Genomic DNA, 18836 nt, shown 5'->3' with positions numbered 1-18836 from the left:
TAATGGTGTAAACTTAAGTCATATATATGGATCATTAAAGTTGCATCTTCTAGATATACACATCCCGAGTTATTCTGTATAGCACACCCTGAATTATAGATAGTTATTAGCTGACAGCGTTGATAACATATTTCATAATAAAAACGAACTGATGCATAACCCCTCTAAATAATGTATTATGGCCAGAAGCATGAGTTTACACAATCTTGTGCATGTGCCCCGTGATTTCAATACTTTCACATTGTTCATATTATTGACATATTAAAATGTTATGCTTCACCTATTTATATGCTGTCAACTGTGCGTGAACTGTTTTCACATTGTGCACCACACTTGCAATGGATACTACAAGCAATGCCTTTCTTGGCACAGCTAAATGATGTACATAAGCGTTGTTTGCTCCTACAAAAGCATCTTATATCAATTAGCAGTTCTGAAGGCGCTGGTGCCTTGTCGGTGATAATGGGTAGAACTAAGCCAGCCTCTACGTTGTATCCATATTCCTCCATAGTTAGCACAGTTTTTAGTTGACGCCATGTACTGACTTGGTGATGTACTCGAAGGCTATGAAAATAAATAGCTCTTCCTGTAGGTGGCATACGCTCAAGAGGCACGTACTTTGGAGATATCACATTTAGATAATGCAGTTCATCCAACCTACGTCTTCCTGCTCCACCACTGTACAAGGACAGTACAAATTTTTCTCCAACATCTTGTATTGCATTCTTTGATGCTGTAATATCTCCAAAGATCAGTGCATCTGCTCTCCATTTCTGTGATGACTCTAGCAGTTTCAGTGGTTTTATTTTCCCTACGCCATACAATGCTGATGTGGTATCACATCCTGACATAGCATGGGCAAATGGTAGACACATACACAACTCCCTCCCTAACACTTCTTTGCAACTTTGATATAAATGGTTTGATTTCTTGTCTGTAGGAATATATCAGCAGTACTGCTCGAATGGTGGAGTAACAAAATCAAAATATCCGTGTCATCAGCAATGACAATTACAACTCTTGGAGTTTGTGACAATTGCAGTTCCTTGCTCGGGATCACTACATCTGCTTCACCTTCTTCACCAGCATGTTCTACTTCAATCCCAATTTCTGTTAGATGATTTGCTAGCAATTTGATCAAATTCTGTTTATTCCGATTGTTTGAGAGAAAGGCCGTCTGGTTTCCTGGAACAGGTGTCTTGTCTTCGACAACAATGTCAGGACATGTTTGTTGAAGGCGACGGCGCTTCTGCTCGGGATCCTTGGTTGTTACCGTACCATAACTATCAAAAATCACCCACAATGGAACTCCAGGCAGTCTGTGATGTACAACAGCAGCCACAAAAGAGTCACATACTGATTTCATTGTCCCAACCTTTGGCCAAGGAATCCGATGTAGCAGTGTGCAGCCATCAAACACTCTAATTGCAGAGTCTTCAGCTTTTGGTTGAACAATATCACTGCTCATTTGAACTATATATTTTGCCAGTTGTGATTTTTGACACTTTCGCATGCTGCCATCATCTTGGAAAAGTGCTGGAGATACGGTTGCAAGTTCATATGCAAATATACTTTGGTCTGGAGGTCCACTCGTGTAAGCAGTGGAAAGCAGTGGTAGAGCTCTTCAGAAGGCATGTGAATTTCTTAATCGCAAACTGTGAGAGCCTTTCACATTGCAGCAAATGTAGTCGCTTGTTCTGACCTCTTCATAACAACAGCGCAAAACTTTTTATCATCTAACTTTCCCGTTATTTTCTGGCCAATGCTTATAGCAGCATCAACATTAACACGGTGATCTGCTATCAGTCCTGTGGCAATGTTTCTTAGTTCTTGATCTTCTTGCGCAATGAAGGGGTTATGGCCCTTGAGAAAGGTTGTGAACTTGTTCAAGTCTTCCAAGTCCCGCCTGATGTTTCCTGCACGAACCTCTTTGTGTTGTTCTGACCATGTTCCAGTGTAAGTGTCAGTCATGGATCGTAGTGCATCAGTGTATGGTGCTACTATATGTGCAGTAAGAAGCCATTTTGTTCTGGCCGAGTCCTTGTGCGTGATGTTAATGAGACCACCTTGCGTCTTTCCTGCTCTCATTAAGCATTGCTCAATGGTCATATCAGACCATGTTCCACTCCACCATAGTTTCTTATTACTTCGCACAGTGAACAGTCCTCTGTGCATTGGTTCCTCAAGACAGGGACACAGTTCCTGAGAATCTTGGAGATAAAGCCAGCAACATTTTGTATAGTTATTGTGTCCATCAGCTGCAAAGAATGGCAACATCTGCTGAGTCGCCTTCAGATGAAGTTCCCAGTTACCAGTTCTTTCAGCCCTGATGAAATGTCGCACAATTGACACAAAGTCCATATACATAACCCACAGTTTTCCTGTCTTGGATTCTTTCTGATTGTTTTTAAAGTCACAAATATGTTTGTGTAATTTGTCCAAGTGGTCATTAGTAGGCACCTCATCTAATAAAATGCCTTGTGCAATGGTATTCGTGTACATAGTCTTTAACCCTGACCACATATCATCAGTGTCCATGTGTTTTGGGATTGCACTAATATTTGACAAAGAGTCCCTGTTAAATGTAACGGATGGTTCACTGGCATCTTCAGTATTGTTTTCATCAGCATCAATATCGATATCGATAGGCTCGTCTTGCAGTTCCACAGGAAACTGATTGTCAAGCGTTCCTCTGCAAATGTCATCCTGGTCATCCAGATAAGCTGTGTCATCCAGTGACTGGATTAACAAGAGATGCAGTGCACCATCTGTTAATAGACATGCCCTCAATGTTTTTGTGTAAGCTTTACCTTCCATCACATTTGGCAGAGAGTTTCTTGCATAAACAGTGGCCCATAAATCTTCCAGTCCACTTCCTTCCATCAGTTTGCAGCCAGCACCAAGGAATGACATAAGTTGATGGAATCCACCTAGACGCAGATACATCTTCTCAAACTCTATACGATTGTCCTGCTTTATTTTGTAGCTTTTTAGGTAGAGTGGCTGATCAAATGTTAGTATTGCACAACATAGTCCTGCTTTCTCTGCCTGGGACTGCACAAAAACCATGGTGCTGTAAACTGCTTCGTTTGTTTGTGGATTGAGAGGGATCATGGGGTTGTATAATACTGTTGTGCAGTGGCAGCTGCCTTTCGTAATATTAGACATAAAGCCTTGCCAGTTTGGTGAATGTATTGTAAGAAGACTGGAATACGCCCATAATGTGTCCAACTGTTCATATTGAAAGACTGATATATTTACTGGTTTGACAGGCTTGATTCTCACCTCTTCCATAAGCGACTTGACAGGTGCCTTATATGGATGTATTATTGCCCCAAAGTCCCCAGCTTGTATAATTTCTTGAGCAGACACATTTTCTCTGTGTATAACCTCTTCCAGACCTGCTGTATCTGCTGTCATTGTTTGGCAGGCAATAACACCCATGACATGAGTTGTATTATGTCTAGTAATGGTATCTTCGTTGTAGTCAAAATTGTCTGCTACCCACTGGCAAAACCCTCCACCTTTGTCTTTCTCTATAAGACAAGCAGGAAGCTTATGGACAGATTGTTTTACAGCTGCTGATCTTTCAAATGCCATGACTTGTTCATAGGAAACACTGAGTCCCAATGAAGAAAGCACATCAAGAAGTACCCTTGATCTGGTAGACTGATGGATAAACAGTCCAATGGATAACAGTAGAGGAGATATGAAAGATTGCTTTCCAGCTGCTTGCATTATTAGATGGCAAATAGAGACCTGCAAAAGTTTCTTTTTCAGCTTTGCTGATTCAGTGTGGGACTCTGTGAACATAGATGCAATGAGATGTTTCAGTGTCTCTGGGATACTAGCTTCTAGTTTTGCACTAGTTTTGCACTGCTTCTAGTTTTGCGTGCGTACGCAAGTTAAAATGCAATAATTTGGCCGTTGTTTTACCTAAACAGCAGATATGTTGGTGTATGATTACATAATGGCTGAGTCATCTACTGTGATTTCCTGTCACATTTATGTACACTTGAGCTATGATGGCCTCTAAGTGGTAGTGATAAAAAAACTATTTAAAATTAATAAAATGATTATTAAATTAAACATTGTTGGGTTAAATAATAATACTGGTATATTTTGGAATAAAACATTGTACAATGTGTTCATATGATCATTTCATTCAAGTGTTTACACTTATTTATACAAACATACACGAGAATATTTAGATAAAATTTTGCATATTTTGGACAAAATAATTATATTTTTCAAAGAAATCTGTTTTTATAATGAGTAAAATTTATTTATTTTATTATTTTATATTTATCAGAAAGTATTCACAACATTTTATGTCATATAAAAGCGTATTTGCAAATCATTATCATCTAAACCTGGGAAATTTATTATTTACAGTTTTCTGATAGGTCATATACTTTGACCTAATAAAAAACAGGTTTCCCCATTTGTGAATTTATGTGAATTTTGTCTGCAGATACATGACAGTCATATAAAGCATTTAGCACCAAAAAACGGTTGTTATCTAAAATGTCTGGGTTCGGCTATTTTCATGTCAATTTCTACTGGACTATGATGGCTTGTTGAAAAGTAATGCTTCTTTTTCTCCAAAACAGGTCAAGATATTTGAATTAAACAAAGACAGATACCAACATCAATCTTTATTCTGCTAGTCTGTATTTATTTCTCAAAAGGAATCAGCACTGCTGTGCAACACATTTCTGCCATGGTTGAATTCATTTTGTGATGCTGTCGCAATAGAACGGTGTGTCATGTTGATTTAACCAGCACTTCACAGTCAGCAGCCTTGACATCATCGTCAGAGGAAAAATGTTCTCCACGAAGGTGTTCCTTAGGTTCGTGGAAGAGATGAAAATCTGACGGAGCAAAGTCAGGCCACTGATCCTTTGAGGCGGTACTCCATTGACCGTCCTTTACTCTCAGGATGTTAATAGTGCACCAAACTCATCTCCAGTCAGTCATCCCAACTCTCATCTCCAGGGCTTTACAGCACTGACAGTCATGCTGCGCTCTGCCATTTTGACTGATGCACCACTGAGACATTTTGTGTTAGAATCACGATTTTTTATTTCACCCAGTGGTGGAAAGAACTATTGTGCAGACTGCACTTTGTTTCATTCGAATATCTTTACCTGTTTTGGAGAAAAAAATAGGAGGCATTACTTTTCAACACGTGCTGTATATTATATATTATATATTTTTGCTTGTGCGTATGTGCAGGATTACTAAATAACAAAAAAAAAAAAAAAAAAAAAACAAAAAAAAAAAAAAAAAAAAAAAAAAAAAAAAAAAAAAAAACTTTCCTCTTTTTGATTAACGCTCTTTGGCAGGCCTGCGGTCCAGTATACTAATCATTTGATTGATTCTGTGTTCAAACCTTTCCTATGATGTTTCAGATATCTGCACAAGAGAGCCGAAGAAAAAAGAAAGAATATGTTGATGGGCTGGAGAAAAAGTATAACAGTTTGTACCCTTCTTTCAGATGTGTATTTTTTTTGTTTACTCTAAATTAATGTTTGTGATATGTAATTCTGTGTTGTTAAATATCAACAAATTACTTGGCTGCGCTACTTGAACAGCCTGATTGTAAGGAAGAGTTTGATCGTTATTGGAGCAGTTTGAATTGTTTAAAGTGCTTTTTTTGTCTCCAAAAATGTCTTGAAATCACCCTGATATCAGCTGATGGGAAAGTGGGATTTCTTTTCCAGGGTCGATAACTGTGCATCAGAAAATGTTGATCTTAAGAAAAAGGTGGACACACTAGAATCTTCAAACAGGTGAAACATTTTTAAAATTTATACAAAAAAGCAATATGGGCTAATTTATTTGGATATTTTTTATTTTCCATGGAATAAATTACTCATTTAAAAAAAAATTATGCAATGGTGGTACAGAATTCATTGGAAAACGTGTTTCCATCAGTGGTACAAAGTTTTGTTCACATATCTTATTACGTGGCCATTGAGAACACAATGAGTGTATAGTAAGGTAATTATTGCAAGCTTTTACTGGCTCTCTAAACTAGAGTAGCTGTCCATACATAATCTATGTTAAAATTGAATTTTCAACCCTTCCTCTTTTTTCCCCAACATTCCCAACCATACATCCTACTCCCCTATCTCCCCCTCAAATTCGATCAATTTTAGTTGTTTTTCGTTTTTGACACATGTCCCTCTGCCCAACCAGAAAGTTGTTCGAATCAGATATTATTCTTTTGCGAACACAAAGCCACCCTGTATAATATCTAATCGAATTTGGCTACTCTGCCTGAAAGCAGACTTGGTGCTGCCAAAGCAGCCTCACAGCGTGGATTACACTTGGTGGTTTGCCGTTGCCATCCCAATGGTAGTCAGGGCAGCAATTAGGAATTTGGCCAGGGTGCCTGCGATGGCTCGCCTACTCTTTTGCAAAGGACACCGCACTTCTTCAACATCCACAATTATCCCCACCTTGTGTGGTTGACCGGCATACATTTTTGGCTGACGTCTTTCATCAACTGGCTGGCCTTGCCTGACATTCGACTGAAGATGACAGGAAATTGGAATTTATCCAGGGTGTTAGAGATAATTTCTCCACACTTTGCAAAGAAGAAGAAGAAGAGGAACCACTCCTTTCACATCTACAGACACATAGCGCTACTGAGTTCGTTTTTCTTTAGGCAGGGGGTACATTCCTGGAAGGGACTCCATTCCGACATAGGATACTCAAATGGATCATTATTCTCAGTAAGCTGGTACTCATTTTGCCGATCTCGGAAGGATAACAGGCTGAGTCCACCTACCTGGTATTATTTTAATGGCACGAAGAGGGCTCAAACTGAGGACCCTAAGATCTTAAAGCCTGCCACCTTAACTGTTAAGCCAACACCAGGCTTCTTGTAAAGGATGCTGTGGGATCTTTATCATCAACCAACTAATATAGCAGATGGAACATCTAGTTTCACATCCTTTCCATGATAAGGTACACACAACGCAGAAGAAGAGAATGCGTGTTTGATCATCCATCGTCATCATCGGTTGTTCTAATTTCTCACTGGTACTTTCCAAGGAGAATAGTTGACTAATTATGTTGAATGCAGTCTTTATTAAATAAATAATTATATCTATCTATGTATGTATGTATGTATGTATGTATATTTGAGTTAACACAGCATTCTGGTACATGCATGCAGATCCCTGATACAGCAGCTTCAGCGGTTACAAGCCATGGTGGCATCCAAGATCCCCGTTCCATGCAAGGCTGCGGCAACGCAGACGAGCACCTGCCTGCTGGTAAGAATTGGAGATCCTTGTGGTGGACAGGTTCCAGTCATGCTTGTTAGCTAGTTTGTATTATTTTATCTTTTATCTGTTCAAATGGGGAAAGGAAATGTTCATGTAGGAAGTAAATCAATTCTCATGTTATTTTACTTGCAATTCAGAAAATAAAGCCATGTGAATGTTCAATCGACTGTGATCCATATCTGCACCAAGCCAAACACCCGTTGAATACCCACTCTCCCCTCACCTCCATGCATACATAATATGTTGATGACCTCAAACACATTTCACTGTTGGATAAGAAACTTTTCCAGGCCCCAATTGCTTGAATGACAGTAATCATAATACATTTAATCTATGTAGGGAACAACATTTTGGTAAATTTGCTATTAAAAATGCACATCGTTTTTCTTTCATATCGGCTTAATTACAAATGTATTCCTCACTTATTATTGCATAGACTTACCAGATATACTGTACACTAGCCGTGCGCACCCGTCGTTTCACTGACTGATTCAATGAAAAGACAGCATGTTGACACAAACATATTGTACATCTATCTTTGAGTCTCGTTGAGGATGTAAAATGATTTGAAACACATGAAAACAGGATCTTTTATAGCACGTACTGTAGTTGTGGTTGTTGTTGCTTCTATCATTCTGGCTGTGGTTGTTTGTGGGCTCCTTCCTTGTACTATTGTATATTTTTATTGCTTCAAGAAGTATTATATATAATTTTGTGTGCCTCTTTTGAGTCCATCAGCCTTTATCATAAAGGGCTCCTGATGTTGTACCATTGGAATCCCTACAATTGCTCCAGATCCTGCTTCTTCTCTGAACCTGGAAAGATGCGCTTTTGAAACGGGCATTTTTTATGATTAAACAAACACTAATTTTTTTCCAAGTAAATCCAGTACAGTATTAGCTTTCCGACAGGAGCGTTTTTAAAATTATTCTATGATAGCAGGAACCCTTTAAAATATAGTGTGATGGATACACGGATGGACGCTGCTCCTTTCAGTAATAGATTATTAATTCAGTAGTACCTTACAGCCATTGTCCTTGCTTATCTGTCTGTGAGATATTCCTCATGTCCTTGCTGAACTGTCACAAACACAATCACAGGCAGGGTGATTCATCCACGTGCTGCCATCCTTTAGAAGCTTAGATGGACGTTAAACTGGGTGCCCTGTCTGCCTGCATTATTTGGTAGATGTTAAAGATCACATGGTGTTCTTTTGCAAAAAGTGGCCAAGCTATACCCAGCACCCTACCCAATATCCAAATTCCTGCTATAGCCTACAGGGGGCGCTGCATCAGTGGCACTGCCATTTCCATACAAGAACTGATGCTAACCCACAGCCACGTCCCACATTCGAACGACGATGAGTTGAGAGCAATGAGATGGAAGGTTATCTCATTAAGAAATAACCTGTAAATTAATGATTCTTTAAAAAGTTATTGATGAAGAAATATCCAACTAATTTGCTTTCTACCAGTGTTGGAACATGCACTCCTCTTCTGTAAGAGTGAATGTTTTATCACACAGGTAAAAACTAAAATACCGGTGGCTCTTTATTGGTTGCCATTGCATTGTTGTGAAATAAAAACAGACATTTACTCATGGCTGAAATTGCAATTTCTTCCCAATTTGTTGAACTGTGTTTAATCACCTGTAGGCATAACTCCAGTCGCAGGCCACGTGACTTTCTGAAGGTCCACTCGGTTCTCTCCTTGTCATTGCCGCTTTCTCAAACTCCTTCAAGAAGGCGGCATTGTAAAGGATTTACAGTTGTGGCCAAACATATTGGCACCCTTGCACCTTTTTCAAATAACTCACAATTTTCTCGAAAAATAAGTTGAAATTGACAAAAGTATTTGGTCTCCCAAATTCTTTATTTCAGTGTTAATATTACAGAACCTTTGTTTTTGATTCAGAGCTTAATATATCCTTTTAAATCAGAAAATAAAAAGAAATCGCACTGACAAAATTATTGATACCCCAGACTTAATATTTGGTATCACAGCCTATGGACAAAATAACTGCAGTCAAGCACTTCCTATAGCCATGAATGAGCTTCCTACACCTCTCTACTGGCAGTTTGGCAACACTCTTCTTGTGAAAACTGCTCCAGTTCTCCCATATTTGAAGGGTGCCTTCTCCTAACTGCTGTTTTCAGATCTCCCCACAAGTGTTCAATGGGATTTAGATCTGGACTCATTGCTGGCCACTTCAGAACAGTCCAGCATTTTGCCTTGAACCGTTCCTGGGTGCTTTTTTGTAGTGTGTTTGGGGATCTGGACTCATTGCTAGCCACTTCAGAACAGTCCAGCATTTTGCCTTGAACCGTTCCTGGGTGCTTTTTGAAGTGTGTTTGGGGTCATTGTCCTGCTGCAAGACCCATGACCTTCGACGGAGACCCAGCTTTCTGATACTGGGTTGAATATTGCGCTCCCAAATGCCTTGGTAATCTCCTGATTTATTGAAGCCATGCACACATTCAAGGCACCCAGTGCCAGAGGCAGCACAGCAACCCCAAAACACCACTGAACCTCCTCCATGTTTGACTGTAGGGTGTAGGGAAGGTGTTCTTTTATTTGAAGGTTTCATTTTGTTTTCTGTAAACATGTAGATGATGTGCTTTACCATAAATCTCTAATTTGGTCTCATCTGTCCACAGGACATTCTCCCAGAAGGATTTGGGCTTGTTCAGGTGTGTTTTGGCAAACTCCAGTCGGGTTTTCTTATGTCTCTCTCTCAGCAGTGGGGTCCTCTTGGGTCTCCCACCATAGAACCCCCTTTCATAGAGTTGGTGACGGATGGTGCGAGTTGAAACTGTCGTACCTTGTGTCTGAAGGTCAGCTTGAATCTGTTTGGCAGTTGATCGAGGTGCTTTCTCCACCATTCAAACAATCCTTCGCTGCAATCTTCGATCAAGTTTTCTCTTGCGGCCACGTCCAGGGATGTCAGCTCCAGTGCCATGGGCCTTAAACTTCCTGATAACATTGCGTACAGTGGATATAGGAACATCAAGGTCTCTGGAGATGGACTTGTAGCCTTGAGATTGTCCATGCTTGGCTACAATCTTCTGTCTCACCTCAGACAATTCTCTGATTTTCTTTCTTTTCGCCATGCTCATTGTATGCCCATCATGCCCATGCACACAAAGTGACAAAAAAACAGCAGAATGACTCCTTTTCTCTCTTCAAACTGGTTGAATGAGTGATTTTTATATTGCAGGCACCTGCAACTCGCCATAGGTGATTTCAATTCCAAAGTAAAGGAGAATCACCTGCTTGAAATCTAATTATGACCTCTGTGTGGAATAAGCCAAGATTTAGTAATTCTTTCAGCTTTTTTGTTTTGTTCCACTGCAAACCAAAGAAATACAGATGTGGATACCAAAATATTTTTTAATTTCAACAATTTTCTGGAGGAAATGGTGCATTATTTGAAAAAAGTGCAAGGGTGCCAATATTTTTGGCCACGACAGTTCTTGGAGAATAAGAGTCAAGGAGTTTGGCAAAGAATGGGGACGAGGGGAAATAATTGTGCTTAGAGGGCCTTAGATCAACGATTCTGTAATTTTTGTGTTTACATTATGCATTGATGGTCTCAAATGATGGAGCTTCGGCCCAGTTGAATGCTCAATGAATATCTTGTTCAATATTTCTTGTGCTCCGACTCGACTCCTCATGGTCCTTTATCTACATTTGCCACCATAATGGTGAATTTGAAATTATTCTTTGAAGAAACGTAATGTAGACTTCACTAATTTACCACTATTAGCTGTGCGAAGCATGCCACATTGCATTACCAAATTGTGAATTCACAAATGCAAAGCATGGCAGCCTTCATCGAAATCACTAGGAAATTAATTGTTGCATTTTCCTTTTGTCAGTGAGAAGAAAATTGAAGGTTAGCGGGTATTAGTCTCCACTCTACAGTATACTATTGATGAGAGCAGCAGCACCTGCTGATTATGTGTGGAAATTGATGGAAATACAATTTGATGTACTGTTTTGCTCCAGAATAAAAATGCTTTCAAATGAAGAGCTAAATTACAATGGGTGACAGGTTATCAAACCGATAGATGTGACTGGAACAGGCAGACAAAAACTCATGCATGCAAGACAGTATGTGATGGTGAGTGGTAGGGAGGGAAAGGGCTCGGGGTTCAGTAAGTGCGGAGAAGTTCTGAAGTGGGTACGGGAGAAACCACAAGGTGACAAATGGGCAGCAATCTTGAATAGGATGGGACGACAAACGCAAGGGTGAGAGAGCCTAGGTAACAATGTCTGCAAATTGACAGATAGACAGTTTGGAATAAAGGACATTTGGACCATCTTATTCATGCTCACCCCATACCAGAGTTCAAAAATGTTAATTTTTTGGGGAGGACTCTTTTGAAGTCTTTTCCAAAAAAATCCCCCTGAATTTGTCTGTGGGGGAAGACTACTTTTTCTTCACCTTTCTATTGTTTTCTACACTGTTCAACACACAATGCCACACTCTAGCTCGTTTGCACACATCTAATCACAATATATGATGATCAATGGTTCAGTAACAGCTTTACCACACTATGGGATTAAATAGTGATGTGGTCTATTAATCAATGCCAATGTTTTACCCTCACACTCATCCTCCATCCCTCCCTACCCCATCCCCCTTTTCCCCCGCCATCCTTTATTTTCTCTATATAGGCAGTGGTGCTGTGTTTCGCCCTCTGTTTTGGGACTCTTGTTCCCTATGGCCTTGGAACTCTCAGTTCAAGAGCTGTGGTGGCACAGACTGGGCAGCCCGTGGCACTCTCAGCACGGGATGCGTACGCAGTGCCAAGGAGTAAGTTGTGTACTTGTTAAAGCCTTTCCTTTTTATTACACACTTCTATTTAACTTCATCTGAACTTTGTTTGTTTGTCCCGTTTCAAATATTGGAGCCGTTCGTTTTCTAGGTTACATACGTCCTAGAGTACTGAAATTTGGCACACGGTCCTCTTTTCTGGTACATTTTCATCTATCAAAATTTAATAATAATTAAAAAAATTGGTTTAAAACTTTTTTTTTAAAGTGTGCAGCCCTAAAACATGTTTTTTTCGTTTACTTGTTCAAATTAGAGAGTTACAACTGTTACAAAACAATTGTTCGGATAGTTGAGAAGATGCAGCTCAGTCTTGAATTTGGTTATACTATGGCTTGGGCAATTGGCAAGCAAAACCAACATATCGATCATTTTGTACGATACTGTATGTAGTCACAGAAAACACTGACTAAATGTGTGTGGGTTGACTGAAGGAGAGGTCCATTTGCATTCTAGACCTGGGGTAGGGGACATTTCTCAGTAAGGAAGAACCAAATAATACCTCAGAGACCCATTGTGATTAGGCTTACCGGAAGTTGTTTTATCCTTCCATTCTTAAAAACTAGTTTAAAAGAGGAAAAGGTTTGTGGCCGGGGAGAGAGGATGGAGGTATAGGGAAGAGGAAGGAAGAATCTGAGTTTTGGGCTTAATGCATTGCTGTTTAAACTTGCAATCCAATCCATACTTATACTCTTTCCAGAGCATGAAGTGAAGAAGTGCTGCTGAAGCAGTCTCATTGAAAGAGTACACTGGGTTGTTTACCATTGCTTTTTTTTTCAATGGTGGTCAGTGCATGAATTTGGACTATGCCTTATGCCAGCACACAATGGCCTACTCTTGTCAAAGACACCATGGCATATTTGTTTTAGCATCGACCACCATTTTGTACCATGATTGCAAATGCTGGCAGACTTGATACCAAGCTTATATGTCCCTCCGAAGAATGATACACCAATTGCCAAGCAATGACCAACAATATAACAAGCTATCTAGTCTGAGGTATTTTTTTTTTGTATTTTTTTTCTGCATACAAAGTCGAGGCTCATGTAAGAGCTAACACTTTAAACGCAAAAATCATAAATGGACACATAAAACGTATAATAAAGGGAGTGGGAGACGAGAGAGGGAGAGGGAGGAAAGCACACAAGCACAACAACGGTAGAGAACAGGGACATCAGGAGATCTGTGGAAGGGGGAGGGCTGGGAGGAGAGAGGGGTACACTGTATAAATTACTTTATGGCCACTACTAGGGCTTTCAGGAATGAAGTCGGAGATTGAAAGAGGTGGATTTGGGGTGATTTAACGGGGGTAGAAAAGATCAAGATTTTGGATGGGGGAAGATAAGAGATGGTGGTGAACAGCTGATTTAAAGACCTGGAAGGAGGAGTGGGATTGAAGAGAGTTGAGGGAGTTTGTTCCAGAGGTGGGAGAAAAGAGGAATGAAAGAGTGAAGGTGAGCAGAGAGTCTTGATTTTGGCAGTTTCACCAGAAGAGGGTTTCTGGCAGATCTTGTGCGACCTGGAGGAATATTAGGGGGCCAGAGCACAGAGAGAGCTGGGGGAGCAAGCCTGGAGAGGAGTCGGTGGAAGACAGAAAGACCTCCAACCTGCCTGTGGTGAGAGAGTGAAAAGACTTGCCAAGTTTATTTGTGTATCCAGGAGCACAAGTGCCAAAACAACAATAGAAAAACGAAGAAGGCTTTCCGAAGCTCATTCATCAATTGTCGCTCATTGGACCTTCATAATGTGGCGTGTCTTGGTCTTCACTGTTGGCATGATGCTAAGTCATACACATTTTCAATTTACTGCTTCTCTACACTCCCTCTACCTCCTCCATGCCTACATTTACAACGTGACTTGAAGGTGAATGGAAACCCATTATACAAAGAGCAATCAATACGTGTGCAAAATGGGAAATTATTTGATCAAAGGCTGGCCATTAGTGGGATTACCTTCGTGTCATTTTGCAAATGTCGAGACAATTTCTTCTTCTTTTATTTTGTAATTGGAACTATTTAATTTGCTCGAGCAATTCAACATTGAATCGCGGACAGTGGTCCAGAGGGTACAGGCTCTTTTTACAACAACACAACAACATGCATTTTAAGGCCATTTTCCCTGCTAGAGCGGGGGTTAGCCTCGCGGTCCCCATGACAATCTTCTCCATTTTGCCCTATTTTCTGCATCTCTCCTTGTTAACCCCCTTGCCCGCATTTCTTCTTCCACCATCTTTAGCCAAGCCTTTCTCGGTCTTCCCCGTCCTCTACTTCCTTCTGCATTCATTTCCATCACTCTTCTCACCCAGTCACTTTCATCCTTCCTCAACACATGACCAAACCATCTCAACCTGTTCCTCTTCACAGCATCAATCACAGGCTCTATTCCCATCATCTTTCGCAATTCATCATTTGCCTTTTTGGTTATTATCTCCATATGCGGGTTTCCAAATGCGGGATTGCATTAGCGTAGTTTTTCAAATGTCGAGACAATTTCTTCTTCTTTTATTTTGTAATTAGAACGATTTAAATTGCTCGAGCAATTCAACATTGGATCGCAGACAGTGGTCCAGAGGGTACAGGCTCTTTTTAGTAGCACAATAAAATGGAGAGGAAGATAGGACCGCAGTTTCTAAAAATGAATCCCCCAATTCTGCAACTGAGGGAAAGTAATGCAGCACATTCCACTCTAATTCCCCCATTGGATTATTCTAAAATTTCAACACCCTCTCATGCACTCCTTACCAACCCGTGCCTCTCTATAATGTCTTTTCATAAAGTTAAAAAACTACTTCTCTCCTTGGACACAAACAAGCCAAATAGACTTGATGGCATTCCTCCTCATATATTGAAGGTCTGTGCTTCAGAACCTGCACCTGAGCTTACTCGTTTATTTCACTTCTGTTTAAAAACCAAAAACTTTTCCTCTTTCCTGGAAACATGCATTAATGCAACTTATTCCAAAGAAGGGTGATCGTTCAAAACCTTCCAACTACTGTCCTTGTGCTCTGACTTCTACCATTTCCAAAGTCTTTTAATGTCTTCTCAATTCTCGTATCCTCAAGTATCTTGAATGTCGGTCTTCTCTCTGACCATCAATATGTTTTTCTAAGGCAACATCTATCGGTGATATCCTTTCTTGTATTACGAATGTCTGTGCTTCTTCTCTGAGAGATTGACTGTTGTTCACTGACGTTCCTCTTCCAAGTTGACAGAGCTTGAGTAAATCTGCAAGGAAGGAGAGAAACTCCCCAAATCCAGATGTGCAAAGCTGATAGAGACATACCCAAGAATACTCAAAGTTACATTCACCACCAAAGGCGCTTTTATGAAGTACTATAGACAGGGCAAACCCAAGGAAAAACTAACATTTTTTTCCAGTCAAGGTTTTCTCAGTGGATTCATCATCCTGAACCCATACCATTTCATATTAGCTTGGGGGCCACCCAGAATTTTGCCTCAAATTCAAGATGGCAGCCAAAATCCAAAATGACCTCCAAAATTACCTTTAGGAGATTTATACTGCCTCGTAGTGTTTCCTGTCAAGGTTTTTTCAGTGGTTCTGTCATCCTGAACATATATCCTTTGAGATTAGCTTTGGAGCCACCCAGGATTTGGCCTAAAATCCAATATGGCCACCAAAAATCAAAATGGCTGCCAAAATTAAATTAATTAGGTTTATACTGCCTTATAGTTTTCCCTGCCAAAATTTTCTCAGCAGTTCCGGCATACTGGACCTATAGCCTTTAAAACTAGCTTGAGGGCCACCTAGGATTTGACCTCAAATCCAAGATGGCCACCAAAATGGCCGTCAAAATCATCTTAATTATATTCAAACTACCTCTTAGGTTTTCCTGTCAAAGTTTTCTCAGTGGTTCCACCATTCCAAACCTATGTCCTTTGTTATTAGCTTGGAGGGCACCCAGGATTTGGCCTCAAATGCAAGATGGCCATGAAAACCCAAAATGGCCACAAAAAATTACCTCAAAATTGAATTAATAAGGGTTCTCTTTCCTGTTAAACTCACATTTTGTACTTAATATGAGGTTTATAATGGTACCGGAAATTGATTTTGGGGTCTAGAATACTCAACCAAGCTTTATTATCATGTAAATATCACATTCTCACTCAAAACAGGCCACAAAATGTAAATTGAGATAATATGAACCGCATTTTCTGGTCATCCTACAGTTCAATTCACCAACAAAATGGGCGACACAAACACATAATTAAGATAGAACTGCAAGTCCAGAGTTAATGTTCATTCGCTATTATCCAAGTCACTGTCCGTCTGTGAGTCAGATGAGTGGACTGCTCTAATACTGCCAGAAGAGGTAGCCGACTGCTCTTCAATGCTGTCGCTGTCACTTCCAGTACTCTCGTCCCCTCTTGTGCTGTCGTCTCCTTTGTCCTCACTATGGCTGGGTCTCGTTCTTCTCTTCTTCTTTGGGGGCTGGGCCGTGTCTCTTGTATCTTCTGTGTCTGCATCATAATTAATGTCACCTGTATGATCGGAAATGATTTTATTGCTTTGTCAAATTGATTTCGATAATATAAGGCTGTGAATTGTATTACTAAATGACAAACAACAAGTCTGAAACAGCAAACAGAAACCTTGTGTAGCTTTACTATAAATAAATGTATATTTACCTGGTATTAACCTTGTTCTGCTGCTCGTCACCGAAAGGCTTGGTGGGAATTGGGGGCAGGTGAACCATATTGGCCGAATACCATCTTATGTTTCTTCCCAACCTCTGTGTTTGATGGTAGGATACTCAATATCTTGTTTCAGACATTGATACCAGATGAAAACTTGTAAATCGCTCCTCTTGAGGTGTTCATTGGTGCTACTCTCATCTGGCAAGATACTTGAAATGGATTTCACTTTCTGCTTGTCATACATTCTGATCCTTGTTCTCACAAACTCTTCATGTTAACTTCCAGCATACATGCAGGTTCTAAAGAAGGTCTTGGCATCGGCGATGTCTTCAACTGAAGTGCGCGATGTGCCAAGTTGCGAGAGGAGTTGGAACTTTCCCAGTTTCTTTGTCTTCTTCAGTGGTTTTACTTTACCAACACCAAATGGAAAAGAGGTTGTATCACACCCTGTAATGCTGTGATAGGCAGGAAGTGCTTGACACATCTCGTCACCAAATCAGTCAGTTAGAGCTTTGACGCTAACATACCTCTCATGGTCAATCTTCATCATCCAGTCTTGTAATGGTTTAATGACAGAATAAGCATAGGTCAGGAGAACCAAGACATCTGTATCTGTCGCCCTGACAATTACGGGATCTGTTGACTTGGATGCATGGAGGATGAGTCTGGTGTCAGCTTCGTGGTGGTTGCAGGAGTCAAGCATCTCGATTTCGAGTTGCATTATTAACCAGGTATTATCTTCCTCTGTCACAGTTAGTGGAACTTTCAGCTTGGATCTCACAGCATCGGTCTTGTAGTAATCGACTAGAAATCTAATCAGTTCTGTCTTATTTTCTGAGTCTCGCAGAAACGAGTCCCAATCTTTCCCTTTAGGCATGTCCTGTTCAGAGCTTGTGATGTGAGTTCTTCTTCCAGGTGTGCCACGGCGACGTTGAGTGAGCTCCTTCGTTGTGGCTGTACTGTATGAATCAAATATGATTCCCAGTTGCTGCGGTTTGGAGTCACTTGCTGGCAAGCAAAATTTTAACAGGGCTGCTGCATATTTTCCCCAAGTTTGCTGAGCAGGAACAGATTTCACAGCAGCCATTCCATCTATAAGCCAATTTCCTTCATGTGGTGGGTTCTCACGGACTGATTCAGACTCTTCTATGAGGTAGTTCCTCAATGCTGCTTTTGAACCTTGTCTCAAATCTCTCTCTGGTGTGGCTAGAGCTGGTGGGACAGTCGTCAAGGGATATGAATGTGCCTCTGCTGGAGATCTTGCTTTGCCTACCAGTAAACCGAAGGCCTGTCTGTCTTCTTTCAGGATATTAACAACTTTTGGGTCTTCCTTGGCCTTCTCCATCCCGGTTTTGATCTTGAGCTTGGTAATCTTGTCGAAGAAATTGACTCGTTCTTCCCCACTGGCTTTGAGTCTAAAGTCAACAAATTCTTTATATTTCTGTTCTCCAGCTTCTGCAGATGACATCAATCCTCTTACAACATCACAATCGATTTCCACACCAGTCTTCATATGACGAGCGGGACAATTCAGGAATGGGTCAAAGTATTTGTCAAGCTGAAGTACTAGATTATGAACCATATTTTCATGGTGTATTCGGGCCGCTATTGTGGTCTCCTTGTGGGCTGAGGAGGTGATGATATTTAGCCTTTCCTTCAGTGTAGCTCTGATCTTAGCCATGATATGACTGGTCTTGACGAATGTGTCTGTTGTGCTCTCATTGGTACTGTATCCACCTTGCATTGGACCACCTCTGACCTTCACGTCTCGGTTGATTGTGGTCTCAGTTATCAAATCCCCATGGATTGTAGAGAAGGGCTCACCAGACAATGACCCGCCGAACCCATTTTGGGCCAGATCATCCCATGCTTCTTTGTTATTAGTCCCCTACCGGTGTACACCGGAGGGGACTATAGGTTTGCACGCCGTCCCTCCGTCCCTCTGTCAGTCTGTCATTCTGTCATTCTCAGTCAGTCTGTCAGTCTGTCAGTCACGCAAAGAACAGTTTTCCGGACGTTTTTTCTAAACGCTTAACGCTAATGA

The 18836-nt window shown here is 40.6% G+C and overlaps 1 protein-coding gene across 5 annotated transcripts in view; it reads left to right on the top strand.

Annotated features, from left to right (window-relative positions):
- The window catches only part of CREB3L1 (cAMP responsive element binding protein 3 like 1), a 113187-nt gene that overhangs the window by 64209 nt on the left and 30142 nt on the right, over window positions 1–18836 (top strand). For all 5 annotated transcript variants that reach the window (XM_078777671.1, XM_068119117.2, XM_068119112.2 and 2 more), the window contains exons 7-10: window positions 5415–5473; window positions 5727–5795; window positions 7190–7289; window positions 11981–12119. In XM_078777671.1, the coding sequence (XP_078633797.1) occupies window positions 5415–5473; window positions 5727–5795; window positions 7190–7289; window positions 11981–12119 (367 nt within the window). The remainder of the gene's footprint in view (window positions 1–5414; window positions 5474–5726; window positions 5796–7189; window positions 7290–11980; window positions 12120–18836) is intronic.

Source organism: Myxine glutinosa, chromosome 1, assembly GCF_964187855.1.
Source record: "Myxine glutinosa chromosome 1, kmMyxGlut1.1, whole genome shotgun sequence".
NCBI lineage: Eukaryota > Metazoa > Chordata > Myxini > Myxiniformes > Myxinidae > Myxine > Myxine glutinosa.
The sequence above is the reverse complement of the archived record's forward strand: the minus strand, read 5'-3'. Positions and strand labels throughout refer to the sequence as shown.